The 18,596-nt window shown below is 35.8% G+C and overlaps 1 protein-coding gene across 2 annotated transcripts in view; it reads left to right on the forward strand.

Annotated features, from left to right (window-relative positions):
- The window catches only part of DPP10 (dipeptidyl peptidase like 10), a 487,552-nt gene that overhangs the window by 459,556 nt on the left and 9,400 nt on the right, over positions 1-18,596 (forward strand). For both annotated transcript variants that reach the window (XM_032189693.1, XM_032189692.1), the window contains exons 15-21: positions 938-985; positions 1,646-1,767; positions 5,458-5,505; positions 7,609-7,707; positions 7,816-7,885; positions 15,060-15,254; positions 16,878-16,932. In XM_032189693.1, the coding sequence (XP_032045584.1) occupies positions 938-985; positions 1,646-1,767; positions 5,458-5,505; positions 7,609-7,707; positions 7,816-7,885; positions 15,060-15,254; positions 16,878-16,932 (637 nt within the window). The remainder of the gene's footprint in view (positions 1-937; positions 986-1,645; positions 1,768-5,457; positions 5,506-7,608; positions 7,708-7,815; positions 7,886-15,059; positions 15,255-16,877; positions 16,933-18,596) is intronic.

Raw genomic sequence — 18,596 nt, forward strand, 5'->3', positions numbered from 1 at the left:
CCAAATCCCTGATTTCACCCAGATCATTCAAAGAAAGAGAAATTTTCCCAAAGCTCCACTTGGTATTACAGTGGAAAGGAAATGCACCACATAACTAGTGATTCCTGGGAGCACTAAAGAACTGACACACAATGTCTGAAGGCTCCAGATGACCTTAGTGAATCTTGGTGAGCCTTTGTATCTATCTGCACACTGCAAAAAATAAATACGTGTCCAATCCTGACTTTCTTTGAAGTAAACGTTATTTCAGCAAGGACATTGTGTGGCTGCAACAATGTCTGTCATCTCCAGAGTCTCAGGGTGTGCTCAGCCTGCAGAGAGATGTCAGACTGCAGGTGAGTTGTCTTGGCCACCTGAGAGGACTTCCTTACCCTCCTTCTGCCTTGCAAGCAGAAACTTTTTGGGAATGTCATCTGGAACACAACAAGGACTTTCCTTGCAGCAGCTCTACTAAGCTGCTTTCCACCCACGTAACCTTGCCTGTAAAGCATTCCCCAGGGTGCTAGCTTCTGTCCCTAGGTAGAAGAAAGAGTCTACAGCTCAAAAAGGCTTTTGGGTATCACAATGCCTATTGTATTTTATGATATAATTTCAGTGTGACCTTTTTCTGCTCCTTGGATTTATATTGCAAACTCTTTCAGAGAAGGAAGAACTTTTTGTTCTGTATTTGTTATGTGCAGAAAGGAGTCCTAGTTGCTACTGGAGCTCCTGGACATTACAGAAATTGAACAGAAACCATGAAATACTATGTTGCTGTTTTGATATGAAAACATATAGCATCTGAAATAAGTATTCTATATACAAAATTTTCATTTCTTCTTGGGAGTTTCTAATAAAAAAAAAAAAAAATGTAATTATGTCTTGCACCAATCTAAGCACCACACAGATCAGACTGTTTACCAAACTGAGTTTAACTTTCTTCATCTTTTGGGTGCAGCTATTTCTTAAGCACTGAAGAATCTCCAAGAGGAAGACAGCTGCACAGGTAAGAAATACACATGGCTGTGTTAACAACATATTCATCCCAAGCCACAAGTGCTAAACTGGCATAATTGTTGCTTTGGGGGTTGGGTAGACTATGTAAAAATGAGTACACTTAAACTGTAAGAAGGAAAGAATCAGAATTTTTCAAAACTAGAAAAGCTGATATTTTATGTTAAAAAAGGTAACTATTTTCACAAAAATGTTTTTACACTTATGTCTTCACTGGCGCTTTAAAACCATTTAAATAGCTGGACTGAAAGGCAATTATGTAATATGTCTGTGTTTTTAAAACTAATTAAAATCTTCCAAATACAGATAAAAACAAAACAAACAAACGAACAAAAAACTTCTTACACAAACCTCAGTGCTTAAATCTGGTTAATGATGGTAACAACCAATGTTGTTACTCCAGAGCTCTGTTAGCTATTGAAACACCAGTCTTGCTTTGGGTAGGTTTTGGATCTTGTCCACATTGCCAAGTTTATAGAATGGTAATCCACTCAATCCTTTGAAAACAGTTTGCATCAGGGTCAAAATAAGATGGTGATAGTTTGGCAGATTTTGGGAGTGAAAGCAATTCTGTCACTTTGAAAAACTATTTCTTGGTTTATTGTATTTTATTCCAATGGAAAATGTTTCTGATGTATTTTTTTTCCCCCAGTGTGTCAACAGTGGGATCATTGAATCGTCAGTGCCTCTCGTGTAACTTCCTGAAAGATCAGTGCACATACTTCAGTGCAAAGTTTAGCCCCATGAATAGGCACTTTTTACTGCATTGTAAAGGTAGGTCAAATGCATAGCTTGTAATTATACCGTGTTTCCTTCTAAGTTAATGTGTTCCTTTGAGAAGCACATCAGGCTGGAGTCTAACATTTATCTCAGTAGTGGATTACTCAACATTTTATACCGAGCTTATTGCAAAACAATAAGTAAGAAAGTTCTGTGTAAAAGCTAAATAAATAAGTGGTAACAGAAAGTTGCTTCAATCTTAGTAAAGGACATTGGCTTTTAAATTCACCCTGAATAAAAATCCTTTACAAAAAATATGGGATTTTATAGTGATGGCACTGTGGTTCATAACAATGAGTGGACCAATTAACTTCATTATAGTATTGGGATTGATCTTCTGCAACTATATCTAGTTAAAAAAAAAAAAATGAGGGCCTTCTTACTGTAACACTATGTTTATATAACACTGTAACACTATGTGTGTATGGATATAGTATGTGTATCTATCTGTACTACTCCTCTGTACATGCATGGGTATATATATGGGTATGTGTGTATCTACCAAAAACCAGGTAAGGTTTAATCCACATAGACTGATCCTCTTTATCAATGGAATTGCAATAAATAACTTTTAGCTTTTTTTGCTAGGTGCATTCCAGTAGCACTAAATGGCACCAGTTCAGAGCTGGTACGTACAAACAGAAAACTAGAGCCATTCCACACCAAGAATAAACACTGATCAATAAGTGAGATTATAAAGAAGTTCAGAAAAGCATGAGACAATCAGTGATAAAGTTTATAGCTAGGCCTATCAACCTTGAAACTTGTAGTATTTTACAGAGAATGTTCCTCTAGTACTTTGCTCAACTAACATCAGAATGAAAATAGTGGAACCCGTCATCTGAAATACATGTAACTAGCCCATTCTATTTGCATACATTTTTCTATTTCTTTTGAAACTGTACATGGTTTTACACACACACAAAATAAAATAAAAAAGAATCTGCCTGCTTCAGAATTGAATCTATTTGAACAAACTATGAATATATATTGGCTAAAATAAGGTGTGTTTTTGTTGTTCTTTTTGGGTTTCGGTAGAAGCGCACCTATAATACATAGCTGATCATAAGAAATAAATATACCAACTGTATGGTTTATACATGGTTAAAGCTGTGGTAGAAGTTATGGAACTAATCCTGATGCCCTTATCTGAGTAAAGACAGCACCAGTAATGAGCTCCTCATTAAGCAGAGTATGCAAAGTTTTCCCTAGTGCTTGGCACAGTCCCTAGGGGAAGATGTCTCAGACTCCAGCAAGAAGGAACGCTGGTAAATTGGGAAGAGTTTTTTGCTCTGAGTCAGCAATGTCCTAGGGCCCAAAAACATAGCTTTATTATTATTATTATTATTATTTTTTGGTAATTTTAAATTTGTTCCTTTGGAATCAAACCATGGATGCCAGTAGGAGCTTGTGCATGAGGAATTCCTCACAAGCTCGTGACTTCCAGTGACTGGAGATTGCAGCTCTCTGAGCTGGTAGGACCACAGATCACCTCACAGGTTAAACCTATACTTCACTGAACTGCATCCAGCAGACTGTCCTAAGATGTGGGTGATGGGCAGGGATTGATAAAACACCATTTTTATTTTTTTTTTCCTTACCTCTAACATTAATGTGTATTAAGATTATTCAGAAGTCTTCTCTTCTGTTGGTCAGCGCTTGGCAGTTCTGGCAGTAGTGCAGCCCCCTTGTACTGCTACAGCTCTGTAAAATGCCTATGATGGCGTGAATCTATGACAGTATTGTTGACAGCAACATTACCACAGAACTGCTTGCAAGTGTACAAGGTAAACTAACTTGAGGAGACAGGTGACACCACATCTACGTGCATACACAATCATTTTCCAACAACAAAAAGCCTGTCTGAATTGTTCTGAAAACAAGTCTACCCCAGAGATTCAAAAACCTATTGGGAACTCTGGACTGGTTTGATCTGTGCAAGTTTCTTCCGCCTTCTGTTTACCCATAAGCATATTTATTAGGATAATTTTTTCTTCTTAATTACCCTCAGCCAGATCTGTCTCAGTATACCAGTTGTATCCATCTCCAGAAGGTCTCCAGAGACTCTCCTGAGTGAGGTGTTAATTTCTATTCTGGTAGAAGGAGGACCAGCTCTCAGCCTCTCAGTCTTGGCAAGCATCACACTTTTTTTTTTTCTAACCTGCTTGTGGATTTTTCCTTTAGCACTTCATAAACACTGACAGATGTAAGTCTCTCAATTCAAATAAGATAGGGAGTAATTCACAAAGGGAGTAATTGCTTAGTGTTAGTTATAGGAGGTCAGTGGCAAACCCAAGAGTGTGCTTAATTCCAATAAACTTTAATGCTTTGAATAATACAGCACCTTTAACACAAGTCTTTCTCCTTTCTGATTGGCTTTTAATCTCCTTTAATATCTTTTATTTATTCATTTATTTATTTTGAAATCTGGCATCATCCCTCCATTTTCTTTTAGGATGACAAATAGAGATGGCCAGGAAAATGCCAGTGCTTTCCCCTCCAAAATAACATGTTCTGAATAACTGTTTTTCTTAAAACAGAATTCAGAGCAAAACACATTAAAAAAAAATAAAAAGGACTGGAAAATAAATAAATAAATAAATAAATAAATAAATAAATAAGGACTACTGAAGAAATTCTCTTATTTAAAAGCTAAGGCAGAAAACTATGATTTGTCAGCAGTCTTCCTGTAAGATTTTTGTCAATACTGTCCCTTGAGGCAGAGAATTAAATTGATAAAAATCTTCGGTGGAGGCTGTGAATGGCATCATGCTATTTATTTCAGGTAGTTAAGTTCCCTAGGCTTGTGCCACAATTAATTGAGGGAGACAACCTCCTTAGGATGACTCAAAACACATGAATTAAACTTTCTGTGAACTGTTCTCAAGGTTTTTTTTTTTTTTCTCCAGAGAATATATAAGGAGTTGGAAATCTTAATTTCAAAGGAGGGTCCATATCTGCCATAGGGTTCTCAGGCACTTCGGCTTTTCTGCATCATCCTTCCTAGCCCATTAGTGGCTACCTGCATGTAATTGAAGCTCTTGTCTTACCAAGATAAATCTAAATTTCCTCTACACAAATTCCATGTTTGGGGGAGGTGGGGAGTGGGACAGCTCATGAAGTAAGATTAAATTACATTACACCTAGATTTAACAGTGACATTGTTGCTATTACAGAGCTGAGATACTAAAGGAGCTTCTTGAGCAGATAATTAAGTGAAATATGTGATAATTTTTCAACACCTCTGTAGTTTTTCCATAAAGAATATAAGTGGATATTATCATTAATTCAATTTCCCATCAACCTAAAGTTACAGCTTTGGAATGTCAAACTGCTATATTTTAGAAAGTGCCTTTAAGTGCCTCTAATTTTTATACTCTTCACTTGTTGCTAAACATGGAGATAAAAAGAAAAAAGATCTCCTTCTAGGTGCAGGAAGTAAGACTGCTTGTTGAAGAGACAGAACGCAGCCTCAGTTTCACACCATTGGTCCTTGGCCTGAACCATGTCCTTCCCAAGAGAGACTGATGGAATTACTGCTGTATTTTATGTGAAGCATATGTACAGGGCTTGTGGGATCTGGCCTTATGAGGTTCCTTGTGTTCTCATTCTTTGTTATTTACTGAAATACAAGTACTAACTACCCTACACTTCCTCTGTTTTTTTTTTCTGTCTTCAAAACAGGCCCAGGCGTTCCAGTCGTTAGTGTACACAGTACAAGTAACAGTGGAAGTGAGTATTTCTTATGGACTAGGTATATTTCATTTTTGTCCTTGATTGATTTGGGGACTGTGGAGGAGGAGGGGGAAGATGGTTGCAAGTAAATGAAAACTAACAGATGTGTCATTCATAAAAAGTTATATTATTTACCATTTAACAACACACACATCTGAAAATGATACAGAAAGAAGGCAATCAAATGACTAAAACTTTTCCAGGCTTTTCACATGCATTTTATACTAAGTGCTTATCTTTCATCTTCTATTTACCCCTGAGTTAATTAGACGGCAGGTTGGTCTTCATCCCATTCACTTTCTATGTAAATTATGCTGCCTTTACTGCAGATCTTCAGATTTTTAGTGATGTTTTTTAAAGTTATAATCCAATTATCTTGAACTGAAGTACAGTCCTTGGAGGACTGGTCATAAAATCTGACCTACATACAATGAACTTAGTCCTGCTCTTACGTTTCTCAAATCAGACCAACTCCACTGATATTTTCAATTAAGACAAATCCAAAAACAAGGCCTTTTTAGGAAGGTATTCAATACTTCTAATTTTGAATTTTTACTCATTACCTTCTGCATATTGACACCAAACCTATAGCCAGGTATTTCCTGGCTGTTTGGGATGCTTTGTAATAGAAGACTATCCTTGAGCAGCAGAGTTTTCCTCACTTAAGGTATTTCTCGAGTGCAATAGGGGTAACAGCACTACCACCAACTCCACTGTGGTTCCACATAGCGTGAAGGTGTGGATTGGAGGAAAGGTTGAATCTTTCCATTCAAATCTACTAGACCAATCCTTACCTGTCCCAGTTTCATTCAATAGATTATCCCCAGAATTTTTCCCAGAATCCAGAAATTATGTACTCTGCTTGCTTGTATTCCTTTTGTCTTTGCCAGCCACAGATGACAACAACAGATGACCTAACCTTGCATGTTGAAGTAGCATACTAATCAATAGTATCGTGCTAGCAAGCATTAATTAATGTTTGCACTTCAGCTTTGTATTTTTTTTTTGATGTCACTGTTGACAGTATTTGTAAATCTCAGTACCAAGGGGAAGGAGTTTTATCCAACTCAGTAAGAGGTAGATACTGCTAAAGTAAAACTAATTGACTTCTGTAGAGCTACTCAATTCTGTGAAGGTACTCTTTGACTCTTTATTATTCGTATCTAAACTACTACTGATAGTGAATCATTGTTAAGAGATTTATGTCGAGCATCTTAAAAGAAATAAAGCAAGTGAGGATAGAGGGATGTTGTTTGCTGTAAAAATGAGAAAGCAAATAATGAGAGATAATTTATCTACAGTGTTTCAGTGCAAGGTTAGATTATCCTCTTCAATTAATAAAACAATGATTATGGATTACTTCAATTATTTCATCCTCAGACTATAATTACACCATTTTGGTTGACTGCCCAGAAAAGGCATTCTCTAGATTGTCTCTTTTTGACCTAAGCACAGGGTTTATTGTTTAATGAAAAATATACATTTTGGAAACAAGATTTTTAATTTGAATGAAAACAAGAAAAGAAAAAAAAAGACTAATCATTCTTCCATATGCAAAAGGATTGCTTCACGTCTGCAGCTTTAAACCAAACTAAGTCTTACTCTTGGCTGAAGTGCAGAAGACAGAGAAGGACATGAAGTGATCAAGTAGAGCTGTAATGGCTAAATATTGATTTGGAATATGTAGCCTGAAGAAGTGTGCTTACTCGGGGCTTAGGATATTGCCAAGCAGACTAGCCTGTGACATCTGCTGTTAGTATTTGTCAGGGATACTACTATTCATGTTGGTCATCAGTGATTTCATTGTTAGTGCTTAAAGAAAACAAAGCCTTCTGAAGCCAGAAATGAGAGTAGTTGTATATGTTCTGAATTAAACTGATTTCCCTTGAATTGCAAAGCAGTTGCATTATATCTATATTTAATATTGTATATTAAAAAAAAAAATAAAGAAGGAAATAATTTACAAGAGTTGTTACTGCACGTTTGTGTCCTTTCCTTTAATTTTTTTTTTTTTTTTTTTTTTTTTTTTGAATATTGATTTCTCTTTGAATGATGGTTTTCTGTAACTCTCAGCTTGTTTTTACTTCCTGTTTTCTACAGATTTTTATATTTTGGAGAATAATGCTCTGTTGAAAGAAGCTGTTTTGAAGAAAAAGAATTCCAGAACTGAAATTAAAATGCTGCACATTGAGGATTACGGTAAATTTGGCAAAATATTATTTTAACCAACAAAAAGCTTTCTTGAATTGTTACTGTTTTTCATCTGTGTAACTACCAGCCTTTAATGTCTTGCTCTTTTCTTAAAAGAACTCCCTTTACAGTTGTCACTGCCAAAAGATTTCACGGATCGAACCCAGTATGCCCTTCTATTAATAATGTAAGTATTTGTATAGAATCATATAAAATAATAAAAAGTACTTCATAGAAAACATATAATTCCATAATTAGAAAATGTATTTTTTCATTGCCTCATGGATTTGAGTTGATAAATTAAAAGGTTCTGAGGTAGATTTTGTTTTAGGCACTGTCTGGAAGAGATGCCTGTTGTTTTGGTTTTTTTGGGTGGTGGTAGTGGTGTTGATCTTGGCAAACCTAGTTTGACCACTAACAAGTGGTGCCTTTCATATTGCTCAGCTACAGCTACTTCCTTGCTTACATTTTCAGCTGTGTTACAATTGTTACTGTATTCCAGCTGCTGAAAGTTTGGAAAAGAATGCTTACCATTGTCCTTGGTAATAATGGTTTAAATGGGTATCAGTTTTGTTCGAAAGGAAATGTGATATAACATCTTGATCCAGGCTACATGCACTTAGATGTATATAAAGAAAAGATAGGCGTTTAAAATAGTGAAGTGTTAGATACAAAGTGTTTGTTTGAGCTCCATTTCAGCTGCAATTTGACAAGGGCTTATGAAAAAGAGAGGCAGAAAAGGAAGAAAGATGATTAAAAGAGAATGTGAGTTTAAAAAGAAATTTACCTAATATACCTCTGCAGTCCAATCTGAATGCCTAGTTAGGTGTACAAAGGTTTCTGATACTTTGTTTCCTAAGCTGGAGGGTAAATATGACATGTAAGATCTAACATGCTGCAGTGATTGCTTTAGAGACTCTCCAATCCTCTGGTGAAGTTTCACCTTCCCCGAGTCACACATTTTGTCAGGATCTGGTTTGCTTATGTGGTCTCAGCTCTGTCTGCAGAGCTTTTGCACTGGTGGCCAGTTTCACTCCTCTGAATAAAGTCCTTTTTTGATGGCTGAGGTTCTTATTTTAACTGTAATTTTTGGTAGCAGCAAATGCTTCTGCGTAGTGTTCTTGTGCTCTCTGGATTGATAGGGTTACAATTCTAAGAAAAGTTGGAATAGAAAAAGGGAAGAAAGTTTGGTGTTATTCTCATAGTCACACAATAGCAAATATATTTTTTCAAATCACTGAAAGCTGGTAGCCATATCAAAAGTGTATGACTATAATAAGGCTCCTACATTTATGAAAGGCGCATACAGATAAATGTGAGCTCCCAAGATATGGCACCCAGGCTGCTGAATCTTGGAAGGGAGCCTGTGTCAGTAGGTTGTGGACCCAGCATAAAACCCAGATGCGAATGCTGTACAGCTCCATGTTGTCATAAGCTCAGCTTAAGGCCTAAATCCTAAATATCCTGTACCCTTCATGGTAAGGATTTTGTGAAGATTCATCTACTAGTAGTTGCAAAGCATGCTGCAGTGCTGAAATAGATCATTGTATTGCTATGTTAAAATCTATGTTCATCTGTGTATGACCAGACTATCTAACAAATAGGTATCATATAGAAGCCAGTTTTGTTGGTTAGAGCTATTATTCTTCCAGGAATTGTGATGCAAAGGCCATAAAATGCTAAATAGATTATAACACTTTTTTTTCCCATTTGTTCTCCTAAACAACTAATACATTTCACACTTGGTTTCCTTCTGATATAATACATGCAATGTAGCTATAGATTAGAGAGGTGTACAGTAATTGCTTGAAAATGTGATTATCATCTCTTTTTTATATAATTAAGATCAAAGTTTAAATTCCAGATCCTTGATTTTCTCATTATGATTCACCTTACTCATTAAAAAAGTATGATACACTCCTTAGTAACACACAGGAAATGATTAAGTAAAGATTCTGGCATTTAATCCGGGTAATAAAATGAGAGGTGATAATAATTCTTTATTTTTTCTTGAACGTAATTAACCTCATTCCTTCAAAATCTTTAGGATAATGTATCTTAAATGTCAGCATTTATTATTTAACACCATTTAAAATTGTCCAATATGTAGGTGGATATTGTAAAACCAAATCAGTGGAGAGTTTGTTCTGATTTTCAAGGGAAAAAAACAGCAGGGTACTCTCTAAAGTAACAGTGAATCGTCTCCAAGGGGTTTCTGTTTGTTTGTTTGTTTACTTGTTGTTATATTTTGGTAATAAACAGGAATCACTTCACCTGTTACTGAAACAATGAAAGATTTAGGCCTTACCCAAGCAATCAAATCTGTTTATGCCTCCAGTTAATACACTTTTGGGACTGATAGCATAAGACAAAAGACAGCAAGGTTGGAAGTGAAGACTTTTACAGCTTTAGGAATAACTCATTATAAGACTAACAGAAATGTAGAGAGGCATAATACAAGTACTGGAAGATATTCAAGATGTAGGGTATAAGGCTTTATATATTGATAGTCATGTTGCATACCTTTCAATTTTGTATTACTCATTATATTACTCGTTTTAACTGGCAGCTGTTGCCAGTGAAGAGTTGATGCTTGTCTACAAGGTGAAGCATAAAGTACACGGTGAATTCCCCTACTTTGGTTGCAAAATGCTTGCAAAGGAGGATGTACCTAAAAGCATTTTTATTTAGCCAGTTCTTTCCCTGTAAGACAGCTGCAAAGTTTAATTTTGGGGGGATCTTTAAGTCACATGAATGATTCACTAATTGCTTTGCAGACCATCCATCCAGTGTGTTCATTCTTCCTGTTTTGACCAATACAGAGCAGTATTTCACTACTCTCTTGTGCTTTTGTTACATTAAAGTCTGATTTTCTTTCCTCTCCTTTGAACTTCATAGCATTTCTCATGGCCCAGAGGGAGAATTCATTTAGCTGTAGGCTAAAAGAGGGACAGGCTAGAGTTTTACTCCAGCTGTTTCATTTGCAGTAGTGGTCCCAGTGCTATGGGCCATAATCAGCCTTCTCAATCCCCTTTTCTTCACTCTTGTCCCCAAAAAGGAGTTAGGGAATTGTTGAGCTAAGATCTGTCCTCCTTTAGCTTCCCCTATCTTTTAGCTTCTTTCACTCCCGGCCCCCAGCAGTACACATCCTGCAATGTGAATAAAATGCATTTTCAATCTTTCCTAGAGAAAGACAAGAGGAGATTCAAAACTTCACCTCCTTTTCTGGTAACACATCTCTTCCTCTCACAATTGTATTTTCAACATCTTCAGCCTTGAGAGTCTGAGAAAGATATTTTAAGAATGACAATCTTTTTCTTGTATTGTATTGTCTACTTCAGACCTATGTATCACATGATTTTGCCCTGGTAATAGAGTAACTTCTGGTGATGTATTTTAATTTGTTTGGCCATATCTTCAGGGAGGAGTTATAAATACGGTAACGGTTTCTAGTTGGAGTCTGGTATATCTTAAAAGGGTACATGTATATGGAAAAAATGTTTGGGATTTTCTGTTCTCAGTGTGTGAGGCTATTCAGGTTCCCTTTTTGACCAGTAATGGTGGGTGTGCTTGAAAGCTGAACAAGAGATGCCCATGAAATCTGAAAATGAAGTGGATTTTTTCCATTATACTAGTTTTTGCAAAATGGTATTCTTCTCCCACTCAGTTTCACTCTAAGAAAGACTTGTCAGTGATATTTCTTTGTCTATAGTGGGTAGATTTTATCATCTGAGATGTCTTTCTTATGTTTGTTATCAAGATGCCTTTTCCATATACTGCATCAAATCCACTGCTTGGCAGAAATAGATGTACAGGAAATTAAGCAGTGATAATGGCAGTTATTTTCCACATATATTTTGAAACTGTTTTTCTCTCTGTTTGGTCAACTGTATAACTTCTGAAGTTCTGATTTACAATCTTCCCACTTAGTTTTTAAATGGTGCGAAACCTGAAATAAATTTTGCTGCAGTCATGGTATGAGATTGGCAGAAGAGTAGAACTTAGAGTACAGCAGCAACAGCCTCTCTGGTAACATTATATTATCCCCTGAAGGCTGTAACTCTAGTCATGAACAGAGACTTCAGTTAAAGCTTTTGGTTATAGAATCCTAAATAACAGATTCTTCTCTTTTCAGCAGTTTACGAACTTATGATGAGCTGCTCCTTTTCCCAGACAGTCTGCAGTGTATGTGACTGCCTTGCAAGAAGCATACAAACTACCCACTAAGGTCAATGATATTGGTATATTATTGATGGCTCCTGTCTGTTTAAATGGTGCCTTGATGGTGAACTTGTGCAGTTTCCCAAGTTGTCAGCAGTTGTGCTGCCACAGAGGACTCATAATCCAAGTGTAGTCACTGTTGAAGACACAAACTAGGCAGCTCTCAAGCTCCAAACTTTGAAAGTCAGAAGAAAAAAAAAAAAAAAAAAAAAAAGGTGCAAGTGCTATCACATACAAGAAGGAAAAAAAAAATGAACCAGAAAATGTTAGGCGTCTTCTTATCTTCTTCATTTGAATCGTTCTACTCCTGTTGCTTGACACTGGAGATGACAGGGATACTGCTCCTTAAGGAACCCCTGAGTGATGGCAAAGATATAACTTTGCGTATGCATTTTGGTGTTGGCTTTGATTTTACTTTGCTTGTACTTTGCTTCCCTTACGTTTACCCACAGGCGGGTGGGAAGAAGACTTCTGTGTTTGTATTAGAAACAAGCATAAATGGAATGGACTTTCACTCAGGCTTACCAGAGGGGTCATGAAATAATCCTATGAACAGGGTACCACTGAACAAGAGTGAATTGTAATTGGACTGTAAGTAATGATGAGTGCAAAACAAAAACTGACCTTTGAGAAAGCTGGAATCCCAAGACAAACTTCACAAATCAGGCTGTACATCTATTATTGCACTGCAGTAACAAAACTACTTTGTTCCAGAGCCCTCAGGGTGATGTTCAAACTTGCATAAAGGATTAATACTTTGCAGAAGTCTCATTTAAGGACAAAAGTGGGGCCTAAGAGGTGCATAGAATATACAGTCTCTCTGTGGAGAACAGAGTCACACCTCAGATAATCAGTATTATTTTAGAGTAGCAGCTGAAGAGTAAAGAGACCTTTTGAAGCTAATGGGAATTTTGACATGTACCTCAATGGAAATGGCTTTAAATGCCTGTCAAAGACTACTTATGTGGACATTCTTGAAATAAATTAGCCACTGGAAAATTGCTTCCAAAAGCAATATGTCAAACAACCCATCACGAAGGAGAGTGGTAGATGTGTTTAAAGTCTGAGCCTAAAAGTAGCCCAGCTGTGCCCTCCAGAGAAGGAGCTTGGAAAAACATTGCTGTCAGTTCTCACCCACAGAAAATCTTGCTGAAGTTCTGTCTAATATATATATATATATTTTTTTTTTCAATAGAAGTAATTATCTGAGGGTGGCATCTTTCATTTAAAACCCTATCTTGGTTTAAAGCATCTTCTGGTACTGAAGAAAGCTTGCAAATGTGATGGTTCTTCCCTTTTTCCCAAGTGCCTAGATATATAACACATAAATGAGAATGCTATTTGTTTTGTTCTTAATTTAGGTGGGAGGGATGTGGGCTGATTCATGATAATTTCACTTGTGCATTAAACTGTTTTAAAGATAACCAGCCAGACAAGGATATTTCTGACAGATTTTCTTCATTTGAAAAGTTAAAAGAGCTTTACTTTAAAAAAAAAAAAAAAAAAAAAGATTGGAGGATTGAGGCTGCTGCTATTCTCCTATTGGAAATAGTGGTAGAAGCTCTGTGAAACCATCTACGTCAATGCAGAGTGCTTCTGAAAACCTTGATCTGTACAATTACTGTACACTTTAAAAGAAACTTTCTTCTCCTGCTCTTTTACAAATAATAATGATAATATAATTCTGAAACTTTTATTTTCTGCAGAGCTCACTTGACAATGAATATTTCCAAATTCATTGCTCTGCATTGTTTGCATTTATTGTAATGGTGTGTAATCACAACTGAATGGTTAAGCAAACAAAAACCACTCTTCCTTTCTTTTTATAAATCCATATATAAAATTGTTACATAGGACAATGATGAATGAAGCATAAAATATTTTGACTAACTCTACAAGTAAGTAATGCAGATGATACATCAGCTATGCATACATGGTAGGTCTTGCTGAATTTGAGAACATATGTATTCATCATATGCTTGCAAATTAATAGGGAGATTACCTTGAAGGTGATCTATGCTATCCACAGTCAAAAAAAAAAAAAAAAAAAAAAGATAATGAACATTATCTTATTGTACATATAAGACAGCAGTTATTGTACAAGATTTTTATCTCTCTTTCCTCCCCCCAGGTTTTTATAAATCTCTGAAGCTAAAGCTTCTCTGGCAAAATAATCATTTCTGTCTTCATCTTTCTTTCACCTTAGACAGGATATTCCCACAGACACTGTCCAATCTAATTTCCATACAGCCAGCACAGACACTTTTACATTTTAATTTGTATTCAGCTGGCAGATGCAGCCTGCATAGAAGTATTTTGCATTTTGTAGAACTTCATGGTAGCCTGCTCTCTTATTCTGCATTTATCTTGGGGAAGAAATAATGCCAAGCTTCCCTTTTAAAACTGGTATTTTGTTTTCTTTGGAAGGAAAATAGAATATTTGCCTTCAATATAAAATGCTTATTGTTCCTCTAGACACTGCATTCTCCCATTCTTTTCCATCTTTTCTTCTCTAAAATACTTTTTTTTTTTTTTTTTTTTTTTAAGTGATAAAATAAACTTATCATTCCTGCCTGCATCCATTTCTTGCTGTGAGTTTGGTTGGAGAAAATGTAATTTTCTCTAGCATGTACTTTAGTTTTCCTTGTACCATATTTCAGAAAATCCATTTGAGGACACAATAATACAATTATTTATTTTTGAAGATGGCAACCTTCTATATATAACGTATTATATATCCTACAAAATTATACTCAAAGTACTGAATGAATATTCCTTTTTTTCTGTTTAGTGCAACTTAACAAATTGTATATGAGCCTTCTCAGAACTGAACTAACCATTAGTGATTATATCATTTTTTGTTCACTTTAAACACTACATGCTTTGATTTTCTGTTTGTTTCTCAGCTATTGGCAACACCACAGCATAATGGTTTTAAAGTTAAATTTATTTTGCTTACTGCTACTGCAGGTACAGCAGCACTAGCTAATGGGATAGTATCGATGAAAGGGACAGTAATTCAACAGGATTGCATAAACAACTGAATTCTGCCATCTAGGTTAATTAAAATATCAGAGAACAGCAAAGTGCATCACATTGTCAATAGTCTTCGTTTCTGTCTGGTGTGTTGGTATTTGCAGTGATGAAGCTCCAGGCAGCCAGTTGGTTACAGATAAGTTTCACATTGACTGGGACTCAGTGCTTGTCAACTCTGATAATGTCATCGTAGCTCGATTTGATGGCAGAGGGAGTGGATTTCAAGGCCTCAAGATCCTACAAGAAGTCCACCGATGCTTAGGATCAGTGGAAGTGAAGGACCAAATAGCAGCCGTAGAGTACGTATGTGCAAACTTTTCTTCTTTTACCCTGCTTCCACCTTGATGAATAAACGTTTTTGAATGAAACTGCCCAGAATGGTTTCTCTGCATAGTAAATAATACTAATGTTTATTTTTTAATGCAGTTGCAGATATTGAAATAATAACCTTTTCATTACAAACAGCAAATTAAAGATCAAAGAGATGCTTGCTTTATATGTTGGTGCTTCTCTTTGGTAAAGCTGTCCTTCAGTGTGCCATCTAGATATGCCATCTATACTACTTTGTATTTGTCTGTATTCCTTATAAAAACTTCTTACAGCACAAATTATAATGTTTAACTGTTTTTGTGTTAAATTTTTTTAGGTCTATATGGTAGGATGCTGCTCTCATTTTCACCATGGAGCTTTCAAGTAATTTTGCAATGCAGATGAAGTTATAATGTTGTAAATGAGAACAAAATCTGGGCAAATGTCTACATATTTCTCATTTGTGTTGTCATTCTTTGATATAAATCCACCAGCTGCAGAAGAAAGTAGTCTCTCTGTAGATTTGTAGCTTTGACAACCCTCTTTACTCAGGGTGCCAGTAGGCTAATATCAAGGTCTGGATGGACTCTTTCTAGGGACCTTCAAGGAAAGACAAGGGCAAACTTTCAGCTGGCTATATTTTTTTGTTGTTGTTGTTGTGGTTGTTTTTTTCTTCTTCTTTGAAAGGGTTTAATGCTTGAACCTATGCATGAGTAGGTATCTGTGTATCTATATCTGATATGACAGAGCTGGGCACTGGGGCTCCTGGCGTTTATGTTGGTCAGGAATGGGCTGCACTGAGCATAGCAATTCATCTTCCGAGCATCCAAGTGACCCTTGCAAAACGGCTGTCTGAAGCAGACAACAAGCTGTGCTGTGAGATCTGAGCTCTCTGCTTAAATAACAAGTGGTTTCAACTCAGTGATATCTGGCCTCTTTTTGGGTGCGTTGCATGTGGAAAAGGGAGAGAGGAGGTGAGAGGCTGAGAGGAGGTACTAAAGCTGGTTTTATCTCTTCAAAAGCAGTTGGGTTTTAGCCTCAGGTTATTCTGTCTTTTCTGTATAAAATTCACCATTGCTAATTAAATGCCATGATGAGAGAATTAATTATTTGGATAATTACCTAGACTGAGGAAGTTGCAGTCATTTTACCTTTAACTGTCTGAAAAATAGGCAACTGGTCAACGCCAGTAATTTAAGCTCTAGTTAATGGAAAATCCTGGCATTTCTGAAGGGTTGCGCTCCCCATGCAGTGCCTGACATGAGTGGGAAGAAAGGCTGTTTGAGAGTGCTCTTCTCCCTGACAGAGGAACAGACGTAAATGTCCAATTTAGACAAGATGCTCAAATTCAGGTATCTAAAGTTAGGTAAGATGAGTTCAATGCCATGTGTTTGCCATATAGAGGATGAATTAGAAAAAAAAAAAAAATCACATTTCCAAGTGCAATATCACTTTTATTGCTGTAATTCGTTCTTCTACCTTATCCACACGTATAACAGTTCCTCAAAGTACAAATAATTTTCTTTTTTACTTTGGTGAATCTAGTATATAAAGAACTTTTTATTTCCTTTCTCTCTTTTTTTTTTTGTTTTGTTTTGTTTTGTTTCTTGCAGATCATTATTGAAACAGCCCTTTATTGATCCTAAAAGACTGAGTATATTTGGGAAGGTAAGATGCAAAAATAATAGGATAGTAGGATATATCATCATTATTCTTTATGAGAATCCTAGTTCATAAACTAATATATTTATCTCTTTTCTAAAGACAATTTCAGTTATTAAAAGTGGGGGAAACGCTACCATAATTTACTGTATATTCTGTATATTTATTTCTCAGAATGGGTATTTAAAATCAATCAAATCCATTTTATGGTACTGTAGTATTTGCTTTTCAGAATCTGCAGGACAAAATTTTTATTGAAAAACATCTGCTTTCATTAGAAAATTTTAATATCAGCTTATGTGTTGTAAAAACTTGTTTCTTGCACTTTTACATTTGGGCTACAGTTAAATTTACAATGTCCTTCTAATACAACATTTATATCTGAATATTTTACTGACTGCCTAAGTTACAACTGAGTTACAAGAACTTTCTTTTGTGTCTTTGCTATTTTATCAGCCGCTTCATTGTGTAGCATATTGTTGCCTCTAGCATGATTGGGAGCAAGGCAGAGGCTTAACCTTTCATAACAAACTAAATAGCATTTTACTGGTCTGTTAAAAAATAGCAGTTAAACACCAAATAATTGCTGCTGCTTCTATAAACTACAAACTAGCATGTGCATCTTTTTTTTTTTTTTTTTTTTTAATTACTATTATTAGTATTTCGTTATCCTGAAAATGAAAATATTTTGTGCCTTTGACCTCAAGGCAACAACAAACCATGGCCAAGTACCTAGACAACACCACAGTCACCAGTTATAGGAACAGCATGTTTTCCACTGTGATACTAATATTTAACACCAGTGTGGTAGCAATTTGGAAGACAAGACTAGTTAATGTTTGTGTAGTGTAGTGAAAATGAAGCTACTACTAGGCTACTATTAACATCCCAGAGGAGAGTGACCTTCCTCAAAGATGTAATCTCCTGCCATACTCCCTGTAGCTACCAAAATTGTCATTGCAAGAGTATCAGTAGCAACAGAACAGTATTTGGTTTGCAGGGCAGCTGCCAGAGATTTTTCAGCTAAGTAGGTGTGATTTCATCCACCAAATGATCACAGCACACATTGCTATTCAGGTTTTAGTGCCTTTTAGCAATGTATATGAAAATACACATGCATGTAATTATATATATTTCTCCACACACTCTTCCCACAAATGATTACAAATGTTATTTCTGAATTGAAATCATGAAACATCCCCCAAATATTCCTAACTTCAAAAATTACCACATTTCCTGTAGGAAATTCAACACTTTTCTAACAGTGACATGACAAGCCAAAATTACCATAAAGCATACATAAATGCAGTTGTAGATATCTGCCAATGTCTATACCATTATTTTATTATTTTTTTTACCTCTCAGCACTTTTTTGTTTTATTTTGTGTGTGTGTTTTCTGACAAACAAAAATTCATAAAATTGAAAAGTCAGTTTTAGAATCAGGAAAAAAGATCTATTTAACAGCTTCCTAGGGTTAATTGTATTTTACCTCTACTCTGCTTATTTTAGAGTCAATTACAGATCTTCTTTAAAACTTGTTTCCTTTTAACTGTGTACAAAAATGCGATAATGAAAGTGTTTGTTTCTATGCATTAAATTGGGTTTACTGATGGAAAAAGAATATATACTTTGTTTAAAAGTAAGATGACTTTGGAATTGCTTAATGCTA

This window comes from Aythya fuligula, chromosome 6 (genome assembly GCF_009819795.1).
Source record: "Aythya fuligula isolate bAytFul2 chromosome 6, bAytFul2.pri, whole genome shotgun sequence".
In the NCBI taxonomy this organism is placed as follows: domain Eukaryota; kingdom Metazoa; phylum Chordata; class Aves; order Anseriformes; family Anatidae; genus Aythya; species Aythya fuligula.